This window comes from Drosophila biarmipes, chromosome 2R, assembly GCF_025231255.1.
Source record: "Drosophila biarmipes strain raj3 chromosome 2R, RU_DBia_V1.1, whole genome shotgun sequence".
Classification (NCBI taxonomy): domain Eukaryota; kingdom Metazoa; phylum Arthropoda; class Insecta; order Diptera; family Drosophilidae; genus Drosophila; species Drosophila biarmipes.
Window position 1 is genome coordinate 4,222,677 of NC_066615.1, and position 19,279 is coordinate 4,241,955.

At 45.4% G+C, this 19,279-nt stretch overlaps 6 protein-coding genes and 1 non-coding gene across 9 annotated transcripts in view; 2 read left to right on the forward strand and 5 right to left on the reverse strand.

The window, feature by feature from the left end:
- Positions 1-18: 18 nt before the first annotated feature.
- LOC108029534 (H(+)/Cl(-) exchange transporter 7) lies at positions 19-3,307 on the reverse strand. Its single transcript, XM_017101843.3, has 9 exons — positions 2,989-3,307; positions 2,793-2,888; positions 2,529-2,730; positions 1,316-2,287; positions 1,086-1,255; positions 645-1,031; positions 421-579; positions 279-362; positions 19-219 (listed from the first exon to the last, which is right to left on the reverse strand). The coding sequence occupies exons 1-9, from the start codon at positions 3,223-3,225 to the stop codon at positions 97-99; spliced, it is 2,430 nt and encodes an 809-aa protein (XP_016957332.1). The 5' UTR covers positions 3,226-3,307; the 3' UTR covers positions 19-96.
- Positions 3,308-3,396: 89 nt separating this feature from the next.
- LOC108029340 (protein stand still) lies at positions 3,397-5,723 on the reverse strand. Its single transcript, XM_050887223.1, has 5 exons — positions 5,694-5,723; positions 5,112-5,444; positions 4,759-5,034; positions 4,508-4,588; positions 3,397-4,044 (listed from the first exon to the last, which is right to left on the reverse strand). The coding sequence occupies exons 1-5, from the start codon at positions 5,721-5,723 to the stop codon at positions 3,613-3,615; spliced, it is 1,152 nt and encodes a 383-aa protein (XP_050743180.1). The 3' UTR covers positions 3,397-3,612.
- Positions 5,724-5,889: 166 nt separating this feature from the next.
- On the forward strand, positions 5,890-6,766 carry LOC108029574 (adenylate kinase isoenzyme 6 homolog). The gene is made up of 3 exons (XM_017101935.3): positions 5,890-6,075; positions 6,136-6,287; positions 6,339-6,766. The coding sequence occupies exons 1-3, from the start codon at positions 6,030-6,032 to the stop codon at positions 6,666-6,668; spliced, it is 528 nt and encodes a 175-aa protein (XP_016957424.1). The 5' UTR covers positions 5,890-6,029; the 3' UTR covers positions 6,669-6,766.
- LOC108029573 (probable cytochrome P450 301a1, mitochondrial) lies at positions 6,674-9,511 on the reverse strand. The gene is made up of 7 exons (XM_017101934.2): positions 9,082-9,511; positions 8,383-8,533; positions 8,122-8,234; positions 7,874-8,067; positions 7,614-7,815; positions 7,392-7,557; positions 6,674-7,337 (listed from the first exon to the last, which is right to left on the reverse strand). The coding sequence occupies exons 1-7, from the start codon at positions 9,342-9,344 to the stop codon at positions 6,768-6,770; spliced, it is 1,659 nt and encodes a 552-aa protein (XP_016957423.1). The 5' UTR covers positions 9,345-9,511; the 3' UTR covers positions 6,674-6,767.
- A 537-nt stretch (positions 9,512-10,048) lies between these two features.
- Positions 10,049-10,787, forward strand: LOC108029341 (uncharacterized). The gene is made up of 3 exons (XR_007764138.1): positions 10,049-10,365; positions 10,426-10,582; positions 10,697-10,787. It is a non-coding gene; the product is annotated as an uncharacterized LOC108029341 (transcript).
- A 255-nt stretch (positions 10,788-11,042) lies between these two features.
- The window catches only part of LOC108029572 (neogenin), a 37,672-nt gene continuing 29,435 nt past the window's right edge, over positions 11,043-19,279 (reverse strand). Inside the window, exons 2-10 of one of the 3 annotated variants that reach the window (XM_017101933.3) lie at positions 17,109-18,311; positions 15,899-16,106; positions 15,187-15,469; positions 14,912-15,121; positions 13,517-14,847; positions 13,214-13,461; positions 12,972-13,152; positions 12,185-12,315; positions 11,043-12,087 (exon numbers count right to left, since the gene is read on the reverse strand). In XM_017101933.3, coding sequence (XP_016957422.1) covers positions 11,858-12,087; positions 12,185-12,315; positions 12,972-13,152; positions 13,214-13,461; positions 13,517-14,847; positions 14,912-15,121; positions 15,187-15,469; positions 15,899-16,106; positions 17,109-18,311 — 4,025 coding nt within the window. In that variant the 3' untranslated portion in view covers positions 11,043-11,857. Of the gene's footprint in view, positions 12,088-12,184; positions 12,316-12,971; positions 13,153-13,213; positions 13,462-13,516; positions 14,848-14,911; positions 15,122-15,186; positions 15,470-15,898; positions 16,557-17,108; positions 18,312-19,279 lie in introns of all 3 variants that reach the window. The other 2 variants (XM_017101932.3, XM_017101931.3) reach the window with 2 other exon arrangements.
- On the reverse strand, positions 12,185-12,939 carry LOC108029575 (uncharacterized). Its single transcript, XM_050888301.1, has 2 exons — positions 12,390-12,939; positions 12,185-12,315 (listed from the first exon to the last, which is right to left on the reverse strand). The coding sequence occupies exon 1, from the start codon at positions 12,825-12,827 to the stop codon at positions 12,414-12,416; it is 414 nt and encodes a 137-aa protein (XP_050744258.1). The 5' UTR covers positions 12,828-12,939; the 3' UTR covers positions 12,185-12,315; positions 12,390-12,413.

Consider the following 19,279-nt stretch of genomic DNA (forward strand, 5'->3'; position numbering starts at 1 on the left):
TCCAAAAAAAGTGCTGACTACAAAGGTATATAAAATATTTATTATCTTTTGGCATGCGATAGAAATACATAAAGAGATGCATTGAATGCAAACAAGTTACTTGTAAATAAAATCTCTCCTCGTTATAATGCCTGCAATGCGATTCTCGTTGTTGATAACCAACAAGTGACGCAAACCCAAGGCGCGGAAAATCTGAAAAATTCTCGGAACCGAATCGTGCTTAAAAAAATATAAAAATATATTAGAGCAAGGTAAAGAGAGTTTAAGGCATGACTCACTGGATTGACTCGAACAGGAGAAGGATTCATAAACATGGACAAGTCCACAGTGTAATTGATTTTGTCATCTAGCTTGCGAACACTCTAAAACAAATATTGCTATGAAAACCAATGCTTGTATTTATTATTGACTGGCGATTACCTTGATTGACGGGTACCGCGGATAAACGTCTCTAAAGGTTTGAATAGTGGTCTCTGGCAGCCAGAACCGCTTGTTCTCCACGTACAAAGACTTCAACAAGATGACAATCAGCTGAGAGCGCAAGATGATCCCACACACGCGACCTTCCGAGCGACGATCCTGCAGGATTTTCATTTATATTTTACAAGTGGAGTTATGTACATAGATACTGTCAATATTCTCACCCCCTTCACATTATCCACAACGGGGAAACCATTGTGATCGCACTTTTTCAACATCTTATATATGTAGTGAGCGCTGTCGCGAAGCTTGATGCAGACCACAGGACTACTCAGAATGTCGTGCGCTTTCAGGCCCTTGTATTGTGGCAACGGCTCCCAAGTCAGCATGGGAACATGATTCACTTGGATTTGTGTATCATAGATACCCTCATTGAAGTAGTCACCCACCCACTTGGCTGTGATTAACGCAATGATTAGGGGAAAGAAGAAGGAACTCTCCACACCAGTTGTTTCCATTAAAATAACCGACAAGCTAATGGTCATCCGCAGCACTCCACCCAAATTAGCGGCTGCTCCTATCAGAGCATATTTGCCCGGATGAAGGAACTCCTAAAAACCGGAAGCATGGATTCATTCTCTGGTAATCGGTCTGCAACTACTTACCGCCTGCGGGAACATGTAAAAAGTAAGCATGGCCAAAAGACGCCCCCAAGCAGCGCCCACCAGAGCAGTTGGGATGAATACACCCAAGGAGACATTGAGACCAAAGGTGGCACAGGATAACACATAGTAGACGACCGTGAACAGAGCTAGTGTTAGGATTTTGTGAGATCCTGGAAGTTAATAAAGTTAAAGGTTATAAATATAATTGACCCCCTTTAATGGACTCCAACCTGGGGGATCGTGGAACAAAGATCGAACTGTAGCTTCTGGTGTTTGAAACCACAGGGCAGCCACCGCATTATATTCGTTGTCCTCGCAGAACAGCTGTACAGGATTGTTGGTTGGGTCGTTGCCTAGGGGACGACAATCGTTAATGAAGTAGATCATAAGGCAAGCCAGAGTAACGCCAAGCATGGCCACTACGACAGCTTCAATAACCTTCCCAATCTTCCAGGGGATGAAGCGCTTCCGAAATTTATTGATTTTTGTGTTCAGGGAGTTCCACGCGGCTCCAAGTAATCCTCCGGTTACACCCAGGATCATGAAGATTGGCAGCTCGAAGTAGTCGAACTTTAACGGCGTATCGAATTTGCCCAAGTTGAAGAGACCCGTGAACGTGAAATCATTTAGGCCGTGGTAAGCTGACAAAACAATGTTCAGGGTGAACACGCTGATGATGGAGGCCACTAGAGTTCGCCAAATGAGATTCTGGTTCCAGAAGCTAGCAGCTTCTTCCAGGGAGAACAGCATGCCTCCAATCGGTGCACCGAAAGCCGCTGAAACTCCGGCTGCTCCGCCTCCCAAAACGAAATCTCGTTTTTCGTGATCATCCCGGAATGCTTTGAACACCCGGAAGTCCTTGACAAACGTGGTGCTCTTGCCCTGTGAGATTCCGGCAGCCACCACGGCCCCGGCATGAATCATAGGACCCTCCTTTCCTCCGGCCAATCCGCCCACCACCGACGTTATCACTCCGATTGCCTTCACAGCCAGCGTCTTGATCCGTACAATTCGCGGTATTTTTACGCCGTTCAGGTAGCTTTTCACCTGCGGTATACCACTGCCGGCGGTTATGGGCTCGATGTAGGTGACCATGGCTGCTCCAAAGGCCACGGGCAGAATGCTGAATAGGAGCCAGTAAAGGTACGGGATCACAAGGTCGCCTGAGCTGGAGTCGCTTAGGGGGACGTTTCTTTGAACAGCTGAAAGTATATTAAATATAATAATGTTTGAATTTAACAGTTGAAAAGGCGAATTATATTGCTCAACGTAAGCCAATATTGTAAATAATTGAATAAATACTATGAGTTTTAGTTTACTTTTTATCAACACAAGTATTTAGAGAGGGCGTCATAATATTTTCAATGAAAATGCTAATGGATCCAAACTGAAACTATGACTTTCTCGAAAGAGATTTTCAAAGCGGATGTCAATTTGTCATACCGTTGAACAGAAAAGTGTACTTCCGTTCCGACAGCTCCTCGATTATGATATCTATGGTGCAGGCTATAAGCGCTGTGATGATGCCAATCTGTATAAATATGATCCATCTTATGATATCCTTGCGCAGGGAGAAGCGTTCTGTTAGCCTTTTTCGTTCTTCGTCTTGGAAGAGCGCGTTTTCGCAGACTTCGTAGTCCAAGCTCTGCAAGTGGCAATTCACTGATAAGGCTGCAGTTCAAACTCCGGCCGTATACTCAGACATACCTCGTAATTGGGAGTTGAGGCCGCTGCTGTGCGGGATCTCAGATGGAAAATGGGTTCCGAACTGTTGATATTCCCATTTGAACTTCCATTAATTGGCTGGAAAGCAAAGTGCATAAAATAATACATTTAATATGAGTGACGAAAGATAAGCTCACTTGGAGGACCAGGGAATGACTCATTCCACATTGTTACTTACGTCCTCAGGAGCAGTAGGCGATGCATTGGTGCCTGTCAGCACAGACTGGTCATCATCTATTAAGTGGTAATTCCCCGAATTACTGGGCGCTCCTTGACCTGAAGAACTGCCGCTGGGCTCTTCTTGTATCTCTTGTATCGGTTTCGAGCTTTGGTCCATCTCTTTTTGCGCCGCGGTCGGGTCATCATCATCACTAGTGTCATCATCTAAACGAATTAAAGTTGCCCTATCGTCCATTATCTAAAACAATAATGGCCCAGTACCTTGACAACAAACAATAAAAAACAGAACAGAGCTGACTGAGTGTAACCGTCTGCGGTCATTTCAGAAATACCAACAACACGATTGTTTGGCGACGAGTATTTTGTGTTGGGCTTTTTAACGTAGTTTTGAAAAACGACATCAGAGTACGCTTTAACATACTTTATTGCAATAGATATGAAAAAAAGAAATTCGGCCTTTCTTAAGGACTCCGTGTAAGAATATCTCTTTTTGGAGACTTAGGTAATATATCTTTTAAATGTGCCATTTTTAGAACGGGGCAGAGTTGGTAGTTGTATCCAAAGTCTTAATGTATATAAACTAATGTCTTGAAGGCGCTCTACTTGTTTTCGGAAGACCCGCTTATAAGGTGGGCTCAAATTGAAAATTCGGATTCAGAAACTTGAACTTGGCCGCCTCCAGCAGCATGCGGTTATGCTCGATACGGTTGCGGCAGTGCAATTCCTGGCTGATTTGAGCCATTGTGCGCTCCAAGCGCTGCAGGACATCTCGCTGGGGGTGATCCAGGAAGTGGGTCAAGGACATCGATTGTGAGATTGATTGTGAGCGCGCGTACTCCATGGATACGTCCTCCATCGAGGAGGCCAGCGAGCCGCTGGATTTGCTTTCGCCCTGCACCGATGGAGCCCTGCTCAAATCTATGGCTGTCTGCTGATCAGACAGGAATGATGAGCCTCCGGCTTGCTCCGGCTTGACGGGGCGACCCAAAAGCGTGACACTAGCAGCAGCAGCCGTCGAACCCAGAGGCAGTGTCTCCACCGACACAATCGGGACCTGAAAATAAATAGTGAATTTTTGTTAAATAAATGTTTTTTTTTTTAGTTTAGGTATGACATATTTGGTGAATATAACTACGGTTTATTCTACTTAGCTAAAGAAAAATGCTTACTTTAAATCAGAAAATACAATTATTTCTATTACATTTTTACCCCTGGGTATATAGACTTCATAGACTGTAAGGTATGAGCCTGCAAAAAATATTTTTACCATATATGTTATGTAGCCGTTATGAACTCTGAGGGGACTTTGCTAGATTAATCCTTTATAAGAATTTGTTTTTAAATGGTCCTTTCAAAATAACTCGATCCTCATATACTCGAAGTTTTCAGCTCAAATTCAGTTTTATGCCAGTAAAATTATAAGTATACATGAAGGTAATTACGAATTGAAAATAATCTGTGATTTATGATGTTTCGAGTGAGGGACCTCTTGACGGTGACTATAAATAGCTACTTACATCCTGAACTAGAACGCCAAGGCTGTTGGGCATATTTGGTGGATTAGCTGGGACGCTGTTATCTGAAGTAGAATCTCCGGACTGGAAAGAGATAGATGGATCAGCACCAATATAAGCTCCCAATTTCATTGAGCTCTTTCGCCGTGCGAATAGATACAGTATGTCTCTGCATGTATGTAAATACGGGGCTATTCTAACGGTGACTTGCAAGGTGAGATGCTGACATCTCGCTCCTGCGGACGTGAGCTTACCCGGTGAGTGGCTCCCTCCTGCTCCTGCTTGTGGCGCTGGAAGACCGTTTTGATTTTCAGCTCGTGGCTTTCATTGCCCGCCGGAGTCGCCTGAATGTCCAGAAAAACGCCTGAATTGCTCTGCGCAGCCGCACTCGTAGTTTGATTCAGGGTCGGGGTTGGTGTCTTCTTGCGCGGCTTTCCAAAGCGCCGGTTCTTCATGATGCGATCCCGGCGCTCCTCCAGAGCAGCCACCTTCATTTCGTGAAGTTTTCCCAGCAACGAGCTATGCCGCCTCTGCGCCCGGAGGTTTTAAGAGAAGAAACGTATGAAGGGCTTTCATGCTCCCCAAATCGAAGTATCAAGATGCCCACCTTGATGTGCATGTGGAAGTTCCCGGTGGAGCGCACGCTGCCGCGGTAAATCCTATCCGGCGGACAGTAGCAGCACTTGACCGTAACATTATCGCCCACCTGGTTCTCTATGCGGTACAGCTCCCCATTCAGGATGTACGGCACATGCTGGCGCCTCTCCGGATCGCTTTTCGCCTCCATCTTCCCTTCCGAACCGTTCAAGTTGTCGGACAGTTTCAGTTTCGGCAGTGGAAATGAACCTTCTAGCTTTCGAGAACGAAGGGAAAGGAGGAATGTCAAAGCGGAGGAAGAGATACAGATTCTGTTCTCGCAGGGAATAAAGGAAAGAGAGAGCTAGCGAAATGCAACGGTTCCCGGCCAAACGAAGATAGGCACAACGAGCCCAAAAAGGCCCCTACGTACGTCTGAATCCGTTTGTTAGTTTTAGTGTTATAAAATTAAAGGTTCTGAAACTATGTGTTCTGTTAAATGGTTTTAATTTTAGATGTTTTAGAAAGTCAGACAAATATGCTTTATTTATATATTTATAAAAGTTATGTCTTACATTTCTTAAAAAATCAAATATATGCCAGAGTGGTTTACACATAAATTATGTGCACTTAAGAAAGACATATATCTGAGTATTTAAATTATTATATACTTTTCTTAATATTTTGAATTCCTTTAAGTTGTTTGGTTTTTCAAAAACCTCAGCTTTTGAGCGCCAAAAAATAGTATGGCAACTCTACTCGGGCGGAGAGCCAGTGGCAGCTCCGCTGGTCCACAAAAAGACGAGTTGGCAGCTCAATGCCTAGCTAAAGAAATAAACAATTCAACTGCCCTCACGTGTTGGCCTTTAAAAAACAAAATAAGATTATTAACTATATTTGAGCTATTTGGAATCTTTACAAAATCATAATCTACCGTTAATTAATTGAGATGACGGAACTATCGTCAGATGCCAAGCCGAACATACTAATAACCGGTGGGTTTTGCTGGTTCGCTTCTTAAGTTTACGTTTGACATTAGCTTAATGTAATTTCAGGGACTCCTGGGGCAGGAAAATCGTATTTATGCGAGCGTCTGGCCTCCCAACTGAAGTTCGAGTGGCTGGACTGCTCTAAAATCGCCAAGGAAAACGATTTTGTGGAGGAATATGACGAGGAGTACGACTGTCCCATCCTGGACGAGGAAAAAGTGAGTAAAGCCCCATTATCAAACATTTAACATTCCCATTGCACTACTCAGCTGATGGATCACTTGGAGCCTATCATGGCCAAGGGCGGTAACATCGTTGAATACCATGGCTGTGATTTCTTCCCGGAGCGCTGGTTCCAAGCCGTCTTCGTGGTCACCTGCCCCAATACAACGCTCTACGATCGTCTGAAGGACCGCAGCTATAACGAGAAGAAGCTCACCTCGAACATTCAGTGCGAAATCTTTGGGACCATTCTGGAAGAGGCCCGCGACTCCTACAAGCCAGATATAGTATTTCAACTCAAGGGCGAAACAAAGGCAGATGCCCATCAAAGTCTGAAAACTGTGAAAAACTGGTATCGTATGTGGAAAAGAAAATAAATGTGTGATTAGTTAGTATCTTATAATCTTATGTATAAAAGCTTCAACACTGGGACACAATGAAGAGAGTGTATAAAATCGTAATCTTAAATCTACAACCTAAACTCGTGTCATCTTAAACCTAAGCGGACCATCAGGGGCATACATAAAAGTGACTGCATAGTCCAGTGGCTTGTGGTTGTACTCCAGCTTGTAGTTTCTTAGAAGCTTGGCCAGCAGTATTTGCATCTCTAGATCGGCGAAGCGACGACCCAGACACATGCGAGCTCCGTATCCGTAAGGCAGCGAGGCGAATGGATGCAGTTTGCCCGGAGTTCCTCCATGCTGTGGCTTCAACCACCTCTCTGGCCGGAAAGTAGCCGCATCCGTCACATACTCCTCCATGTTACCAGTGACAATGGTGGGGAAGACGGCCTGGACTCCCTTGGGCACCTGGTAGCCACATATCACACTGTCCTCCATTAGAGTTCGTCCGTTTCCAATCACCGTACTGTACATGCGGAACACCTCCTTGATGAAAGCCTTCAGGTGATGCATCTGATCCAGCAGCGGAATGGTGAGTGGCGTGTTGGGATCCGGAAGCAGTTGCTTTAGTTCCTCGTGAACCTTTTGCTGCTCCACTGGGCGGGTGGCCAGTTGGTACAACATGGAACAAACTGCCATGGATATCTGAAAATTGTATATATATCAGATTTCATAGTTTTTCGATTTTTCTGATCTTACCGTATCTATTCCGACTAGAATCAAATCAAGAGCCATTATGGTGGCAATCTTTTCGTCCTTCTCCGACAGGATCACCTTTTCCACCAGCGAAGGCTCGCCGGCACGCAGGCTGGGATGTTGGGTCTTAAGTCTCTCGGTAGCACTCTGTATGTACTTCATGCATACACTTAAATACCGTGGAAATTAGTTTTTGGATCTGGAATCGTTCTTGCACGTATTTACCCCACAAAGAAGTTCATGTTATTCACGTAGCGCGTCCACAGAGGCGTGGGAAAGTATCGCCAGTAGGGAGCTTTTAATTCCAAAGTGGCCACATTTCGCAAGGCATACTTGGCTGCATCAATGATTTGCTGGGGCTCCGAATCCGGCTTAAGATTCGACTCCAGGCAGCCCAAACGGGTGTCCAGGGCCACCCGACCGATGCCTGATGATTATAAATTGCGGATCAAATGTTTTTAAAGGCATTTACGATTAATAATTACATTCCAGGGACCACTTGTGAATCTCATTGTCGAAATCTTCGGGCAGCTCTTGGTTTTCGTCCAGCAGGGTTTCGCAGCGCTCCAGGAAGTCTTCGGTGATGACCTCCAGAGGCTGTAGGTATCGTCGGATGGTGGACAACTGCAGCACTGGCTTCTGGACACGCGAGCGGAACTCTCGCCAGGGCTCTCCGTGCCTGAATAGAGGCCGAATAAATTACAAGTTCAACAAATTGCAACACGGCACCTACACTCCGACCACGCCGCCAAGCTCCCCGAAGAAATCCTTGCGCACCACGCTCTTGTACTTTACCAGGCTGGGCATCGAGGGACGGAAGGGAGTGGGTCCCTCGCTTCGATAGCACTGGAAATTCGTCAAATTGCTATAGCTTAATATCCGACAACTGTGGGCAATTTGTACGGTGCCAGAAATTTGTGTAATGTCTTGGTGCCTTCGTGGTTCGCTGGCCAAGCGGAAAGTCCCAAGCCACTGGCGTGCCGTTGAAGCTTACCTTTTCAATTTCGTCGGCATCGTAGATGAACAATAGATCGGGGCGTCCTATGAGACCTCCAAAACGCACAATTCTGCCATAACGATCGTGCAGCAGCGACGATATTTTGGCCACATCGGAGATGGTGTATTGACCAATTATTGGCATCAATCTATGGAGTAGTCAAGGTTAAACAAATCTGTATGACAATGAAAGATGCATTGACTTTTCCCAAAGGCGCAAAACTATGATTTGTGAGCAAAATTCGTCAGCGTGCAGCAAAATTTCACACGTTATTAGGGCGACCTTGAATTTAACGCTAATTGAACGCTAATAAACTGGATGACGTGCTGTCCAACGGATTGTAACTTAGGGCCTACGATTAGACAGGTGTAAATTGCTGGAATCCCACACGCACATTTAACAAGAATCGTTAGGAAAGCCAACTTAGAGCCGCCCATAAATATTTGGTTAGCATACCTCAGCGTTAAACTTTACTAGTTGGGGTTGCGTGTTATTGCACAAAATCCAAACAAATAAACGGCGGTAAGTACGAACACCATCACCGTGGCTAATTCAATAATTGTCGAACAAGTTGGCCGAGTTAATTGGGTCAAGTGAAACGGAGAGTGTTCAGTTTTATTGCAATTGCAGTTCGCGTGGAGAAAGCGACCGAGTTCGCGTCTTCAGTCTTTCGATTTTGTTTTCTGTTTTGGTTACCTCCAAGTGTTGCCCAGAATGGGGATGGGCTTGGGGCCGGGGATCTGGTTGTAGGGCAGGGCGTTCTGCCACTCGGATGTGGAGTGTATTCGGGGGGCACTGGCTTCCTCGGGATCCGCCAGATGCGGACAAGTGGCCACGCCCGTGGAGCTTTCCCGGCTCTCCAGGCGCCTGGAACCTGCCCCCCCAATCTTGGACACACTTCGTCGCAGATGGGGATTTGGGGCTGCGGCACGCCACGCTTTCATGGGAAGCTTGTTCATTTTTTTGGGGCGGACAAGAGCCGTAACCGATTTAAATTCAAATCAGATTTCACTGGTCGCAAGCCTCGATTTCCAATTGTCTTCTGTTGACGTTGACACACTGAGATCCGCGGGGCAATGAAACTGGCTTCTAGCGGGAACCGCAATCAAGTTCCACTCGGGACGGCTGCCTGGCACAAACTACTGGCAGCTCAAGTTCCAGCGATACAAACAAGCTATATGTTTTGGTCTTGAGTAGGCTCTCTTCGCGGAAATAAAAGAGAAAGTGTTCAGCGCTCTTAGGCTTTAGGTTTTCGCTTTCAATAATAGTAGTCGTATGCCGATATTTTCTGTAGGAGACATTTAAAATTCTACTTAAAAAATTAAAATTTCGAATTGTTTTTTTCTGTGTGCAGTCAAATGAAGGCTCAGCTTAGAATCCGTATTAAACAAAAACACCTCTTAAGGGATTATAAAAATAGTGAAGACCGCCACAAATTATGATATCAGTTAAAGGTGCGGTCGTCACAATTTTTTTTTTACCTCCGCCCCAAACCAGAAATTTTCCGCCTTAGGTTATTGCTTTAAATCGATAGCAGCTCGGTCGGTATAGACTTTTTTGCTTCTTGGAAACCCCGCAATTTAAGTCATTATAATATTGACAGAACAAAGTATATCAACCAATTTCGAATAAAGTCAATTACCACATATAACATAATAAAATCAATGAGCTTTGGGAATAATTTCATGCTCAAAAAACATTTTTTAAATCTTCTACTGGAAAGGTAGTTAATTTGCAGTATTGATGGCACTTGTATCCATTAGATTGCTCCTCATAACAATAATCGCTGCTATTTTGTTAAGCACAAACTTGAGAAACGAGTGCGGGAGGCCAAAATACAGATTTACAAACATGCTTTGTGAATCCTTTAACGAATCGTATCCATCTTTTAAGAGATGTAAACTTAATTTACTTGGCAGAGGTCGAATTGGTGTTGAAGTGTACATAAAGGTATTTCAACTGCCTATAGACAACTCATGGGTAAGCTTCCAACCTAAATAGTATATTTCAATTGTCAAATATGTTTAATAATTGCTTTAGATAAATTGGACCATTTACCGCCGCTATAGTGGATTTCGTCCTTTGTCAGCGCTGATTTCTGACGCCTTTTTAAAAAATCAATTTCCTTTCGTTTGAAGGATTGTTTATGAATGCCACCATGACACGGTCAAATTTAAATCCCTCTTGTCTGTGCAATGTAAGTTTAAAAATCAAGATTAAAAATAAGTTTTATAATCGCTATAGCACGACGTTATTTTGGACAATCTGGAATTTACTGATGATTTCCTAAAAACTCTTCCCCATCCTCAAGGCATCTATAAAATACAACTGCGATATGCAACTTACAAAGTTTGGAGGGTGACAATTTTTTTGAAAGATAAGAATAATTGTTTGTAACTGTTTCCAATAAATTAAAATGAGAATTCATTTCCACATATTCTTTATATATTTAGCAATTTTCTTTTGATTACAAAGTTTTCGTTCAATACAATAAAATTTTCACAATTTTCAAATGCTAACCGTGTGCATTTCTTTGTAAAGTAATGCCGAGTTTATTGAGATTGTTGTGCAAAGCAATGTTAAATACAGTTTATTTCGATGAACAACGCATAAAATAGTAAACTTTCTTGAAAATAAAAACTTTGGACACACCAAAATCATCTCAATAAGTTTTATTTATTTATGTGTGGTAAAACAGACAATGTCATTTCACTCTTTAATAATAGAATAGTTTAAATCGTAAATGCTTTGCTGGCTTACAGTCTATAACTTGACTTTATAGCTTAAGTAGTTTTGTGGGCTTGGCGATAAATCATTGAAATGGCACTTATCAAACTCATGACATAAAAAATTACAGAACACTTTAAGAGGCAAGTATATATCGAACTGTTTTGATTGTTTGTTAGGGTTACAATAGCGTAAAAGTTACGTTCTTAGGGTCTTTACTAGTATGAAACTTAGCTTAGATGCTGTATGTATGTGTATGAATAAAGACTGGCATATGTATGTAGACTAAGACTATCCGCCTTTAGTTGCGGATTAAATTAAGAGGATGCAGAGTGATAAATATGAAATGTCGTGTGACAGTTTGGAGACAGATCCTGCACAATAAACGCTTTTCATCCAATACTCGGTTTTCTGTCCCAGTTTTTACACTTTTCTTATCCTTATCCGATATTTAACTATTCTTAAGTTATATTCATAGGTATGAATGTGTGTATCTAGGCTTAAAAATGTATATGGCGGCGTCGTTCGTATTTACAGTTCTTTTCGGTCATTAATATATCGCACATTTGATTAACTAAAACTAAAAGGACCTCTCCGGATGGGAACCCAATTCAAGTCGGTTCAATGAAGTTCACAAATTCGAGTTAAATCAATAATATAAAACAGAAACTAAAAAACAAGTAACATCCATTGTTTGACGACTAATACTTTCAGCCAGCCGGACATTCTTAGGGTGGCTTCAGTGTTAACACTCGAATTCGTTGGCCGTAATGGCGCTCAGATCCTTCATGAGGCCTTCCAGATTGGCCATTTCCTGGTTCAGCTCCTCGGTGGACGTGCTGGGGGCAAGTCTTTGAATCTCATCGGTTGAGTGCACCACCGACCCGCCGCCCTGCAGGCGATTGGGCGTAGCAGCCGAGAACGATGGCTTCTTGTATGGCGATTGGTTTTGTGGACGTATTGTGACGGCGGGGGCTGTAAAATTAAATTTAGATTAGCAATTGTAAACTAGGGTGCTTCCATGCCTTTGGGTAAGTATCAATGCTTTTCAGTCTATTCAATATATACTCACTATGCTTGTTAACTGGCGTGGCTCCTGTGGGAGGTGGACCCGGCACACTGAAACTTTTCAGAGGATGCCCCCGTTTGGAACTCTCAATTGTGGACACACAGCCATTGCCAGCAGCCCCGCTTGTGCCGTTGCTGAAATAAATAATTAAAAATAAATCCACGTATTAGGAGAGTTACTATTTATTTAAAGGTATTTTTTAATATACTACTAAACAAGGGCCAAGACAGCTTTAAAAAACAATGGGACATTGGGAACCCCTCTTAATCACCGGCCGAGTGCTGGTGCCTAGAAAGTGCAGCTTTCGCGCTTGCTGAATCTGCTGCGCCTTCCGGGCCAGCCGGATATACGGCTGGCGATCGGAGACGGACATCACATTCCACGTGTAGGTGGCCAGTTCGGTGATGGTCGCCGCGGTGCGCATGCTGTAAACGCCCTTGTACTGATGGTTGATCAGGATCTCGTCCAAGCGGAACTTGTTCATGAAGTTTAGGAAAGGCGAGGGCGAAGCCATTAGAAGAAGCTGTTGCTCCACGCGCCGCGGTAGAGTTTTGTTATTAAGCTTGATCACCCTGCTCGATGGTCCATACGCCACGTTGACCTGTACACTGGGATCGATCCGTCCCCATCGCGTCCTCGAGCACATTCTCGTGTTGTCTGGAGCAAATGTTAAAAACTAAGGAATTTTATCTGGGAATTTTGTTTAATTTCTAGCACCGAAATGTGTGCACATGCCATTAAGAGATCTGAAAAAAATGAATCTAGCAAAAGCACCGCCCACTTTGCTCACCAGAAGTTGGCGTCGTAGCCGCCATAAGGATGCTCCGGAGTCTGAGCCATAGAATTGCTTTGCGGCTGGGTCAGGCTTTGCTGGGAGAGACCGGCCTCCATGGTCATGTGGGATCGATTCTGGTGGCTGTATTGGGTGCGTGGGTACTGCGGACGCTCCATAGTTCCGTTCATTGAGGTGGCTGTAAAAATATGGGTATGTCTTGTACTTCAGTCACTTAAAAAGCGGTGGGTGCCACTTACTCATATATCCTGGTACATAAGATCGCTTATCCAGCGAATTGGTCACGTGACCTGGCACTGGCGTCTCCACCTCGTACTCGCTGTGCACCACTGATCGTGGCAGGGTAAGAGCACCACTGCTCGAGGCTCCATCGCTGCAGACAGGCGTCACCGTGTGCAAACCCTTGTCTATGTTTTTAAGCTCCATTTGATCATGGTGTATCCAGAGATCCGGTGGTTTTGGAACGCCCACATTATTCTTTTGGTAGCTGCAAATACAACAAGTTTTGGAGTTGCATGTGAAAAGATTTGAGGAAAACGAACCTCTTCTTTGTGTGTTCCGGCGAAGATTGAGGCTTCCGCCTGCATAGAATCAGCACGCCCAAGAGCACCACCAGGAGAACCACGGCGGTAGCTGCTATAATAATATACAGCAGCTTCTCGTTGTCGATTCCCTTGGCTATGGTGTCGGCCTCCTGCATGATAACCGCTGCACTGGTGGTGTAGGATACGAGAGCCGAAAAGGGGGCATTATTATTCCCCTTTGTAGTTCTCGCTTGAACTTTGAAATAGTATGTGGTGAAGGGTTTCAGGTTCGGTAGCATCATCATGGTCTCCTCCCCGGAAAAGGCTTCAACTGACCAGTCGCGATCCCTCTTCGTAGTGTCCGTAGTATAGTAGATATTATACCCAGTGATCTGGCCAACAGTGTGCTTTGGTGGAATCCACTGGATTATAACAGTGGGTGGATTCATCTCATCCAAGCGAACAGTTACCTCCCGCGGTGGCGTGACCGGCACATTCTGATACGTACTATTCAGCACGGACATTGACCAGGACGACTCTCTGCGTCCTTTGACCACTTTGACTGCAAACTCGTACTGCGTATTGGGGCGCAGGTCATTAATCATGCAGTTCAGATCCGTGGTGTTGTGGTAGCGGTAGCGATTTGATCCCGTGATTCCATAGCTGACCGTGTAGTGCCGATTATCTGTCACATGCTGATTCTTGTTCAACATCGTGTCAATCCAGTAGACCACAATCGAGGAGCTGGACATGGTAATGGCTCGCAGACCCACCGGCACCTCAAGCGGCGTAGGTGCGTCCACCGGCTCCTCGTCGCGTGTCTTAATATTGTCATAAATAGGTGGTCCGTCGCCCTTAACATTCCGCGCCCTGAGCGATACGACGTAGTCCATATTCGACTCCAGATTCTTAAGAATATGATAGCGCTCCGTCTCCTTCAGCTCGATTGTGTTCTCATCGGGAATTCCGCGACCCCAGCCCAGCACGTAGTTGCGTATTTTTATTTCTGGATGCTGAGGTGGGCCCCAGTGCAGGGCAATATTGTTGGCTCCGGGCTGAATGCTTTTCCAAATCGGTTTGCCCGGCACCTGGGTTTCATCGAGGTCATTCTCCAATGTGTTGACGCGATACCATTCTGTAAAAGGTCCCGATCCGTTGACAGTCATGGCCGCAATCTTGACTTGGTACTCGGCATTACGATCCAAGCTGCTCAACTCGAAGTATCGAATGTTAGCAGGAGTACTCTTCACTTGGGGCGCATCCTTGAATTTTCTGTAACGAATCTTGTAGCCTGTAATCTGGCCATTGCGGTCTTCTTCTGCAGGCGGTTCCCAATGAACGGTGATGGACTAGTTAGGTGATGTATTTCATAAGTTAGAAGCATATGGTTTTTCATTGTTCGAAGCTACTTACGCTCGAACTAGTCACCTCCAGAGTAACGTTGTTGGGAGGTTCCGAGGGCGTGGAGGAAAACGTTTTCACACGGATTTCCGCTGAGGAATCCCCCATTCCATTTCGATTGAAAGGCACCACTGAGATTACGTAGTCAGTGTTGGGGCGCAGCTCGGTAAGAACTGCATCCAAGGCAGTACTATCGTGATATAAATCTGCACCGCTGTCGTTCTGTAGTTAAATATTTCGAAGAATCAGCCATGTATTGGAGGTTTAAAATATATTTCGTTCCTCACCTCTGAGTAGTAAACTCGATACTTAAGTATCTCTCCATTGGTCACCGAGGGCTCTGCCCATTTCACGTAGATCTCCTTGTGACTCCGAGCATGACCCTCAAAGTTGCGTGGTGGACCCGCAATATTCACCTCCGGTTGGGTGCTGACTTCCAGGGGAGCGGAGGAGGCTCCGCTACCAAAATTGGTATTGGCCTCCACTCGGAATTGATAGGTTCTGCCCGGCAGCAATGATTGAATATTGACCTGTTGGTCGTCATGCGACTTGGTAACCATTTTTTGCTCCCTAAAAATTGTGTTAAAAAAATAAGTCATTTGTTGGTTGGTTCTTAATATAATGTAATAGAAAGATAGTTGAATTTAAGTTTTTAAAGTGTGATTGCAATAAAAAGACGATTCAAACCTAATCGTTAAATAATTGTTCTCCCTGGCGAAACACGGAAAACTAGATTTTGCAAATATCTAAACTTATTAGCAGCACACGAACGAACCCCTTGAAAAGTGGGTGTCAGGAATTGGCCACAGGATGGAGATCAGACAGGCAGACTCCCGGATTGAACCGAAAGCGAAATCATTTCCGCTTGACTGATGAGAGGAAGCCATTAGGCGATTTGCTAACTATGCAAACAGGGTTAGCGACTGCTAATTGTTGGTTAATGAAGCGTTATGGCAGTTGTGCGGGTAATGCGATGCTTTTCCGACGATTTCTACTCACCTCTCGCTGTTGTTCATCTTGTAGTAGACCGTGTAGTACACTACATCGCCGGCATTCTGGAGGGGTTCCACCCAGCTGAGGGTCACGAACCGGGACTTCACTATCTGGGCGACCAGGTCCCGCGGCTGGCTGGGCAATCGGGCTTGGAGTCCACTGTCTAGGGGCTTGGCACCTACATGCGGCACACCTGGGTCCTGTTCTGGGGAATCTGGGAAAGGAGGGGTTTGTTTTTGCTGCTGGGATTTTCTGCTCTTGCCCGACTGCCAGGAGTCCAGTATTTTCTGAGGGTTCTCGCCCTGTTTGTAGGCCTGTATATAAGGCTCGGTGTTGGCTAGTTCGTCTTCGTCATAGTCCTCGTCGTCGTCCTCGTAACTCTTTGACTGACTGTCCAGCGGCAGAGCCGACTTGAGAATATTGAACCTGCGATCGTTGAGCGGTTGCTCGAACTGGGAAACCTTTCCGGAAGGAATCTTAAGTCGTGTCGTACCCGCGTCCTCCTCGTCTAGGTCATCGTCCTCGTCCGGAAAGGGAAAAATGCCACCGGACTTGGTGCGCAGCTGCTCGCCCGAATTGTAGGGCTTGCGACGCTTGGTCAGATTGTCAAAGGTCTGGAGGGATTTGGTGGAGTGGCCTTGGGATTTTCGTTTTTTGATTTTCACTTTGGGTTTGGGATTTGGTTGTGGTTGGATGGTAGTGGTTATGGTTGGGGTGTTATCAAATGGAAATGAGGCGAGGATAAAGGAAATAAAGAACAAACGAAATAAACAATAAGTTAATAAATTATATTGGAAATTAATAAAGTTCATTTTATGTGATTCAATATTAATAAAGTGGGTTGAAATCTCTTCTGTAAGTTTAATAATTTGCTTCAATGAATAATTCATTATTTTAATTGTGGCCACACCAAAGCCGATTAACTGTTGGGGTTATATAAAGAGATTTCCGTACTTTGGGATAAAATAATTTGATTAACTTAATTTATTACTATACAAACAATACACACACAGACGCCTACGAAATTATTTTACAAAAGCAGGATGAATGTAAGGATATTTATACAACAAGGTGAGATAGACGGGGCCGGGAGACTGGGGCTTAAATTTCGTTGGTCAATTTACAGGCCTCAAAGAAGCGCCAATTGTTTAAGCTGCACAAATACTGGACACCGAGCTAGGACTACTTGGGGTACGTCATCAGATAATCCACTCACCTCCTTGGGGAACTACCCGAAGACGAGCTGCAGCATGGACACTGCCGGCGGCATTGGTGCCCACGCACTGGAACATGCCGGCATCGGAGTTGAGAAGACCAAGGATCTTAAGATTGTGGCCATCCACCAGTTGCATGTAGTCGTTGGGCGTAATGACATCTCCGTTCTTGAGCCACCTAATAATGGGCTTGGGTTTTCCCCAAATGTCGCACTTTAGCTCCGGCTCGTCCTTCTCGTGGGCGGTCGTATCCTTGGGCGCCTTGATGAACTTCGGCGGCTCCTGCACTTGCACCGTGGCCTGGGCATCCAGAGAATCCACCGTGTTGCTGGCCCTGCACTGATAGTTTCCAGAGTCAATGTCCTCGGCACTGGAGATTTGCAGCGAGCCCGTTCCAATGATCGAGAAGCGGGAGTCCAGGTCGTTTAGGTCCAGATCCATGCCGTTTCGCAGCCACTTGATTTGCGGCTTGGGCACTCCGTTGGCCACGCAGTCCAGGGTGACGGTCTCGCCCTCCCTCACGGTTTTCGGAGAAGGGCCCACGAGAAAGGATGGAGCCACCGCATTCTCGGCTCCCGGTTCATTAGCTTTCTTGATGTTTAAATTGGTTTTGCTGCTCAACCGGGAGAAACTACCCGACGTTACGTTGCACTGGTAGGATCCTCGATCCGAAGCGCCCACCTCATCGATTTCCAGCGCTCCGTTAGGCAACACCACCATTCGCAACTTGTCCACGGCCAGTGGCAAGTCATCTTTGAACCACTGCACCGAGTGCTTGACGCCCTCCTGCCAGCTGGCCTCGCCCACCATGCAGCGGAAATAGGCTGTCTGGCCTGGCAGCAGGTAGGTCTCCAGGAAGTCCTGATTCAGGTCCGGCTGGCGGGCAATGGCCACCAGTGCCGGGCGACTGAGCACACTGCCCACGCCCTCGGCACTCAGCAAGCACTGGTAGGCTCCCGTCAGTCCACGGCTCTCCTCCACGGAGCTGATGTACAGCGATCCGTTTTTCAGCTGCGTGCGGAACGTGTCGCCCACGATGACCAGGTCCTGGCCGTCGGGTCCTCGCCAACGTATGGTCACTGGGGTGGGCGAGTTGGCTTTGCCCTTGCCTCCGCGCCCCATGGACGCAGTGCCCGCGCACTGGAGTAGGACAGAGTGGCCTTCGGGCACAACGGCATCCTGCGGCTCCAAAGTGAACGAAAGCGCTGCAATAAAAAATGCACAAGATGGTTGAAATTAATGCACTACTAGAAAAACCTGTAGGGCTGGTAAAGATGTTACATATATTGTAAAAGTAAATCATAAATTATAAGACTTTTCGAAAGCCTTTCTACAAATAGTGTAACATTTTTGCAACGCCCTATAGGAAGTTCAAATTTTAAAGGTGATTATCCTGATTTAGATTATCCTGATTTAGAAATGAGAAACATTTTTCCGTGTGGGGTTTGTGCCACGACTCAAGTCAACCACCCCCAGTTTACCGGAGTGTGCCTCCACTCGGAACCGAGGACCGGCAGCTTCTGCAATCTGTCAACTTGTAAACATGGCTGAATAATTGAGGCTACAAAGGCCAACTCTCTCTCGAAGGCATGCAGCAGCAGAGGCGGGAGGAGTCTGAGGAAAATGCGAAGGGGTCGCCGGAGGAACGCAAATATTTGCATTTCCACTTTGGCTCGGGTCCTCGGGGGTGGTGGGTGGCCTGAATGTCGGCGCCGGAGGGTGGTCGGGCCTGCCAATGAATAACCTAACATGCCTGAAAGAAAAATCGAGTAATGCTAGGAACTCGTTGCCTGATATCCTCAAAGGCTTGAATACAGGTGCAACAGACGGTCCGAAGGGGTTACCCCAGAAGATCTGACTCCTTCAGCTTTTTTAGGCTAAAATTATTAGCCAAAAATAATCACACGAGTGTAAACTCTAACACAAAATGTATTTAATTTTAAAAGATTTCATTATTATTTTTGATTTTTATAATATATAGGAGTGCTAAATATAAGAATGGCTTTCAAAAAACTAATTAAAATACTCAATAACAAAGCTTTGAACCGTCAAGCTGTACTCCTTGGGTATTCCCCTTCGATCTTGCTGAGATAAAAAATACATCTTTCAAGAGCTTGAAAACCCTAGCCAGTCAGTCATCCCTGGGTTGAATGAATTAAATATAAATGGGAAC

Bases quoted from the DNA above. Each gene is read 5' to 3' on its own strand.
- LOC108029575 (XM_050888301.1), bottom strand. From the start codon at position 12,827: ATGTGCTCGAGGACGCGATGGGGACGGATCGATCCCAGTGTACAGGTC.
- LOC108029340 (XM_050887223.1), bottom strand. From the start codon at position 5,723: ATGTCTTTCTTAAGTGCACATAATTTATGT. The intron at 5,445-5,693 runs GTAAACCACTCT...GCATTTCGCTAG, and splicing joins TAAGTGCACATAATTTATGT to CTCTCTCTTTCCTTTATTCC. The intron at 5,035-5,111 runs GTGGGCATCTTG...CTCCGGGCGCAG, and splicing joins ACTTCCACATGCACATCAAG to AGGCGGCATAGCTCGTTGCT.
- LOC108029534 (XM_017101843.3), bottom strand. From the start codon at position 3,225: ATGGACGATAGGGCAACTTTAATTCGTTTAGATGATGACACTAGTGAT. The intron at 2,288-2,528 runs GTATGACAAATT...ATATACTTTCAG, and splicing joins GTACACTTTTCTGTTCAACG to CTGTTCAAAGAAACGTCCCC. The intron at 1,032-1,085 runs GTAAGTAGTTGC...TCCGGTTTTTAG, and splicing joins TTTACATGTTCCCGCAGGCG to GAGTTCCTTCATCCGGGCAA.
- LOC108029573 (XM_017101934.2), bottom strand. From the start codon at position 9,344: ATGAACAAGCTTCCCATGAAAGCGTGGCGTGCCGCAGCCCCAAATCCC. The intron at 8,534-9,081 runs GTAACCAAAACA...ACTACTCCATAG, and splicing joins ATTCTGGGCAACACTTGGAG to ATTGATGCCAATAATTGGTC. The intron at 7,816-7,873 runs GTAATTATTAAT...TATAATCATCAG, and splicing joins TCACAAGTGGTCCCTGGAAT to GCATCGGTCGGGTGGCCCTG.
- LOC108029574 (XM_017101935.3), top strand. From the start codon at position 6,030: ATGACGGAACTATCGTCAGATGCCAAGCCGAACATACTAATAACCG. The intron at 6,076-6,135 runs GTGGGTTTTGCT...ATGTAATTTCAG, and splicing joins GCCGAACATACTAATAACCG to GGACTCCTGGGGCAGGAAAA. The intron at 6,288-6,338 runs GTGAGTAAAGCC...TGCACTACTCAG, and splicing joins CCATCCTGGACGAGGAAAAA to CTGATGGATCACTTGGAGCC.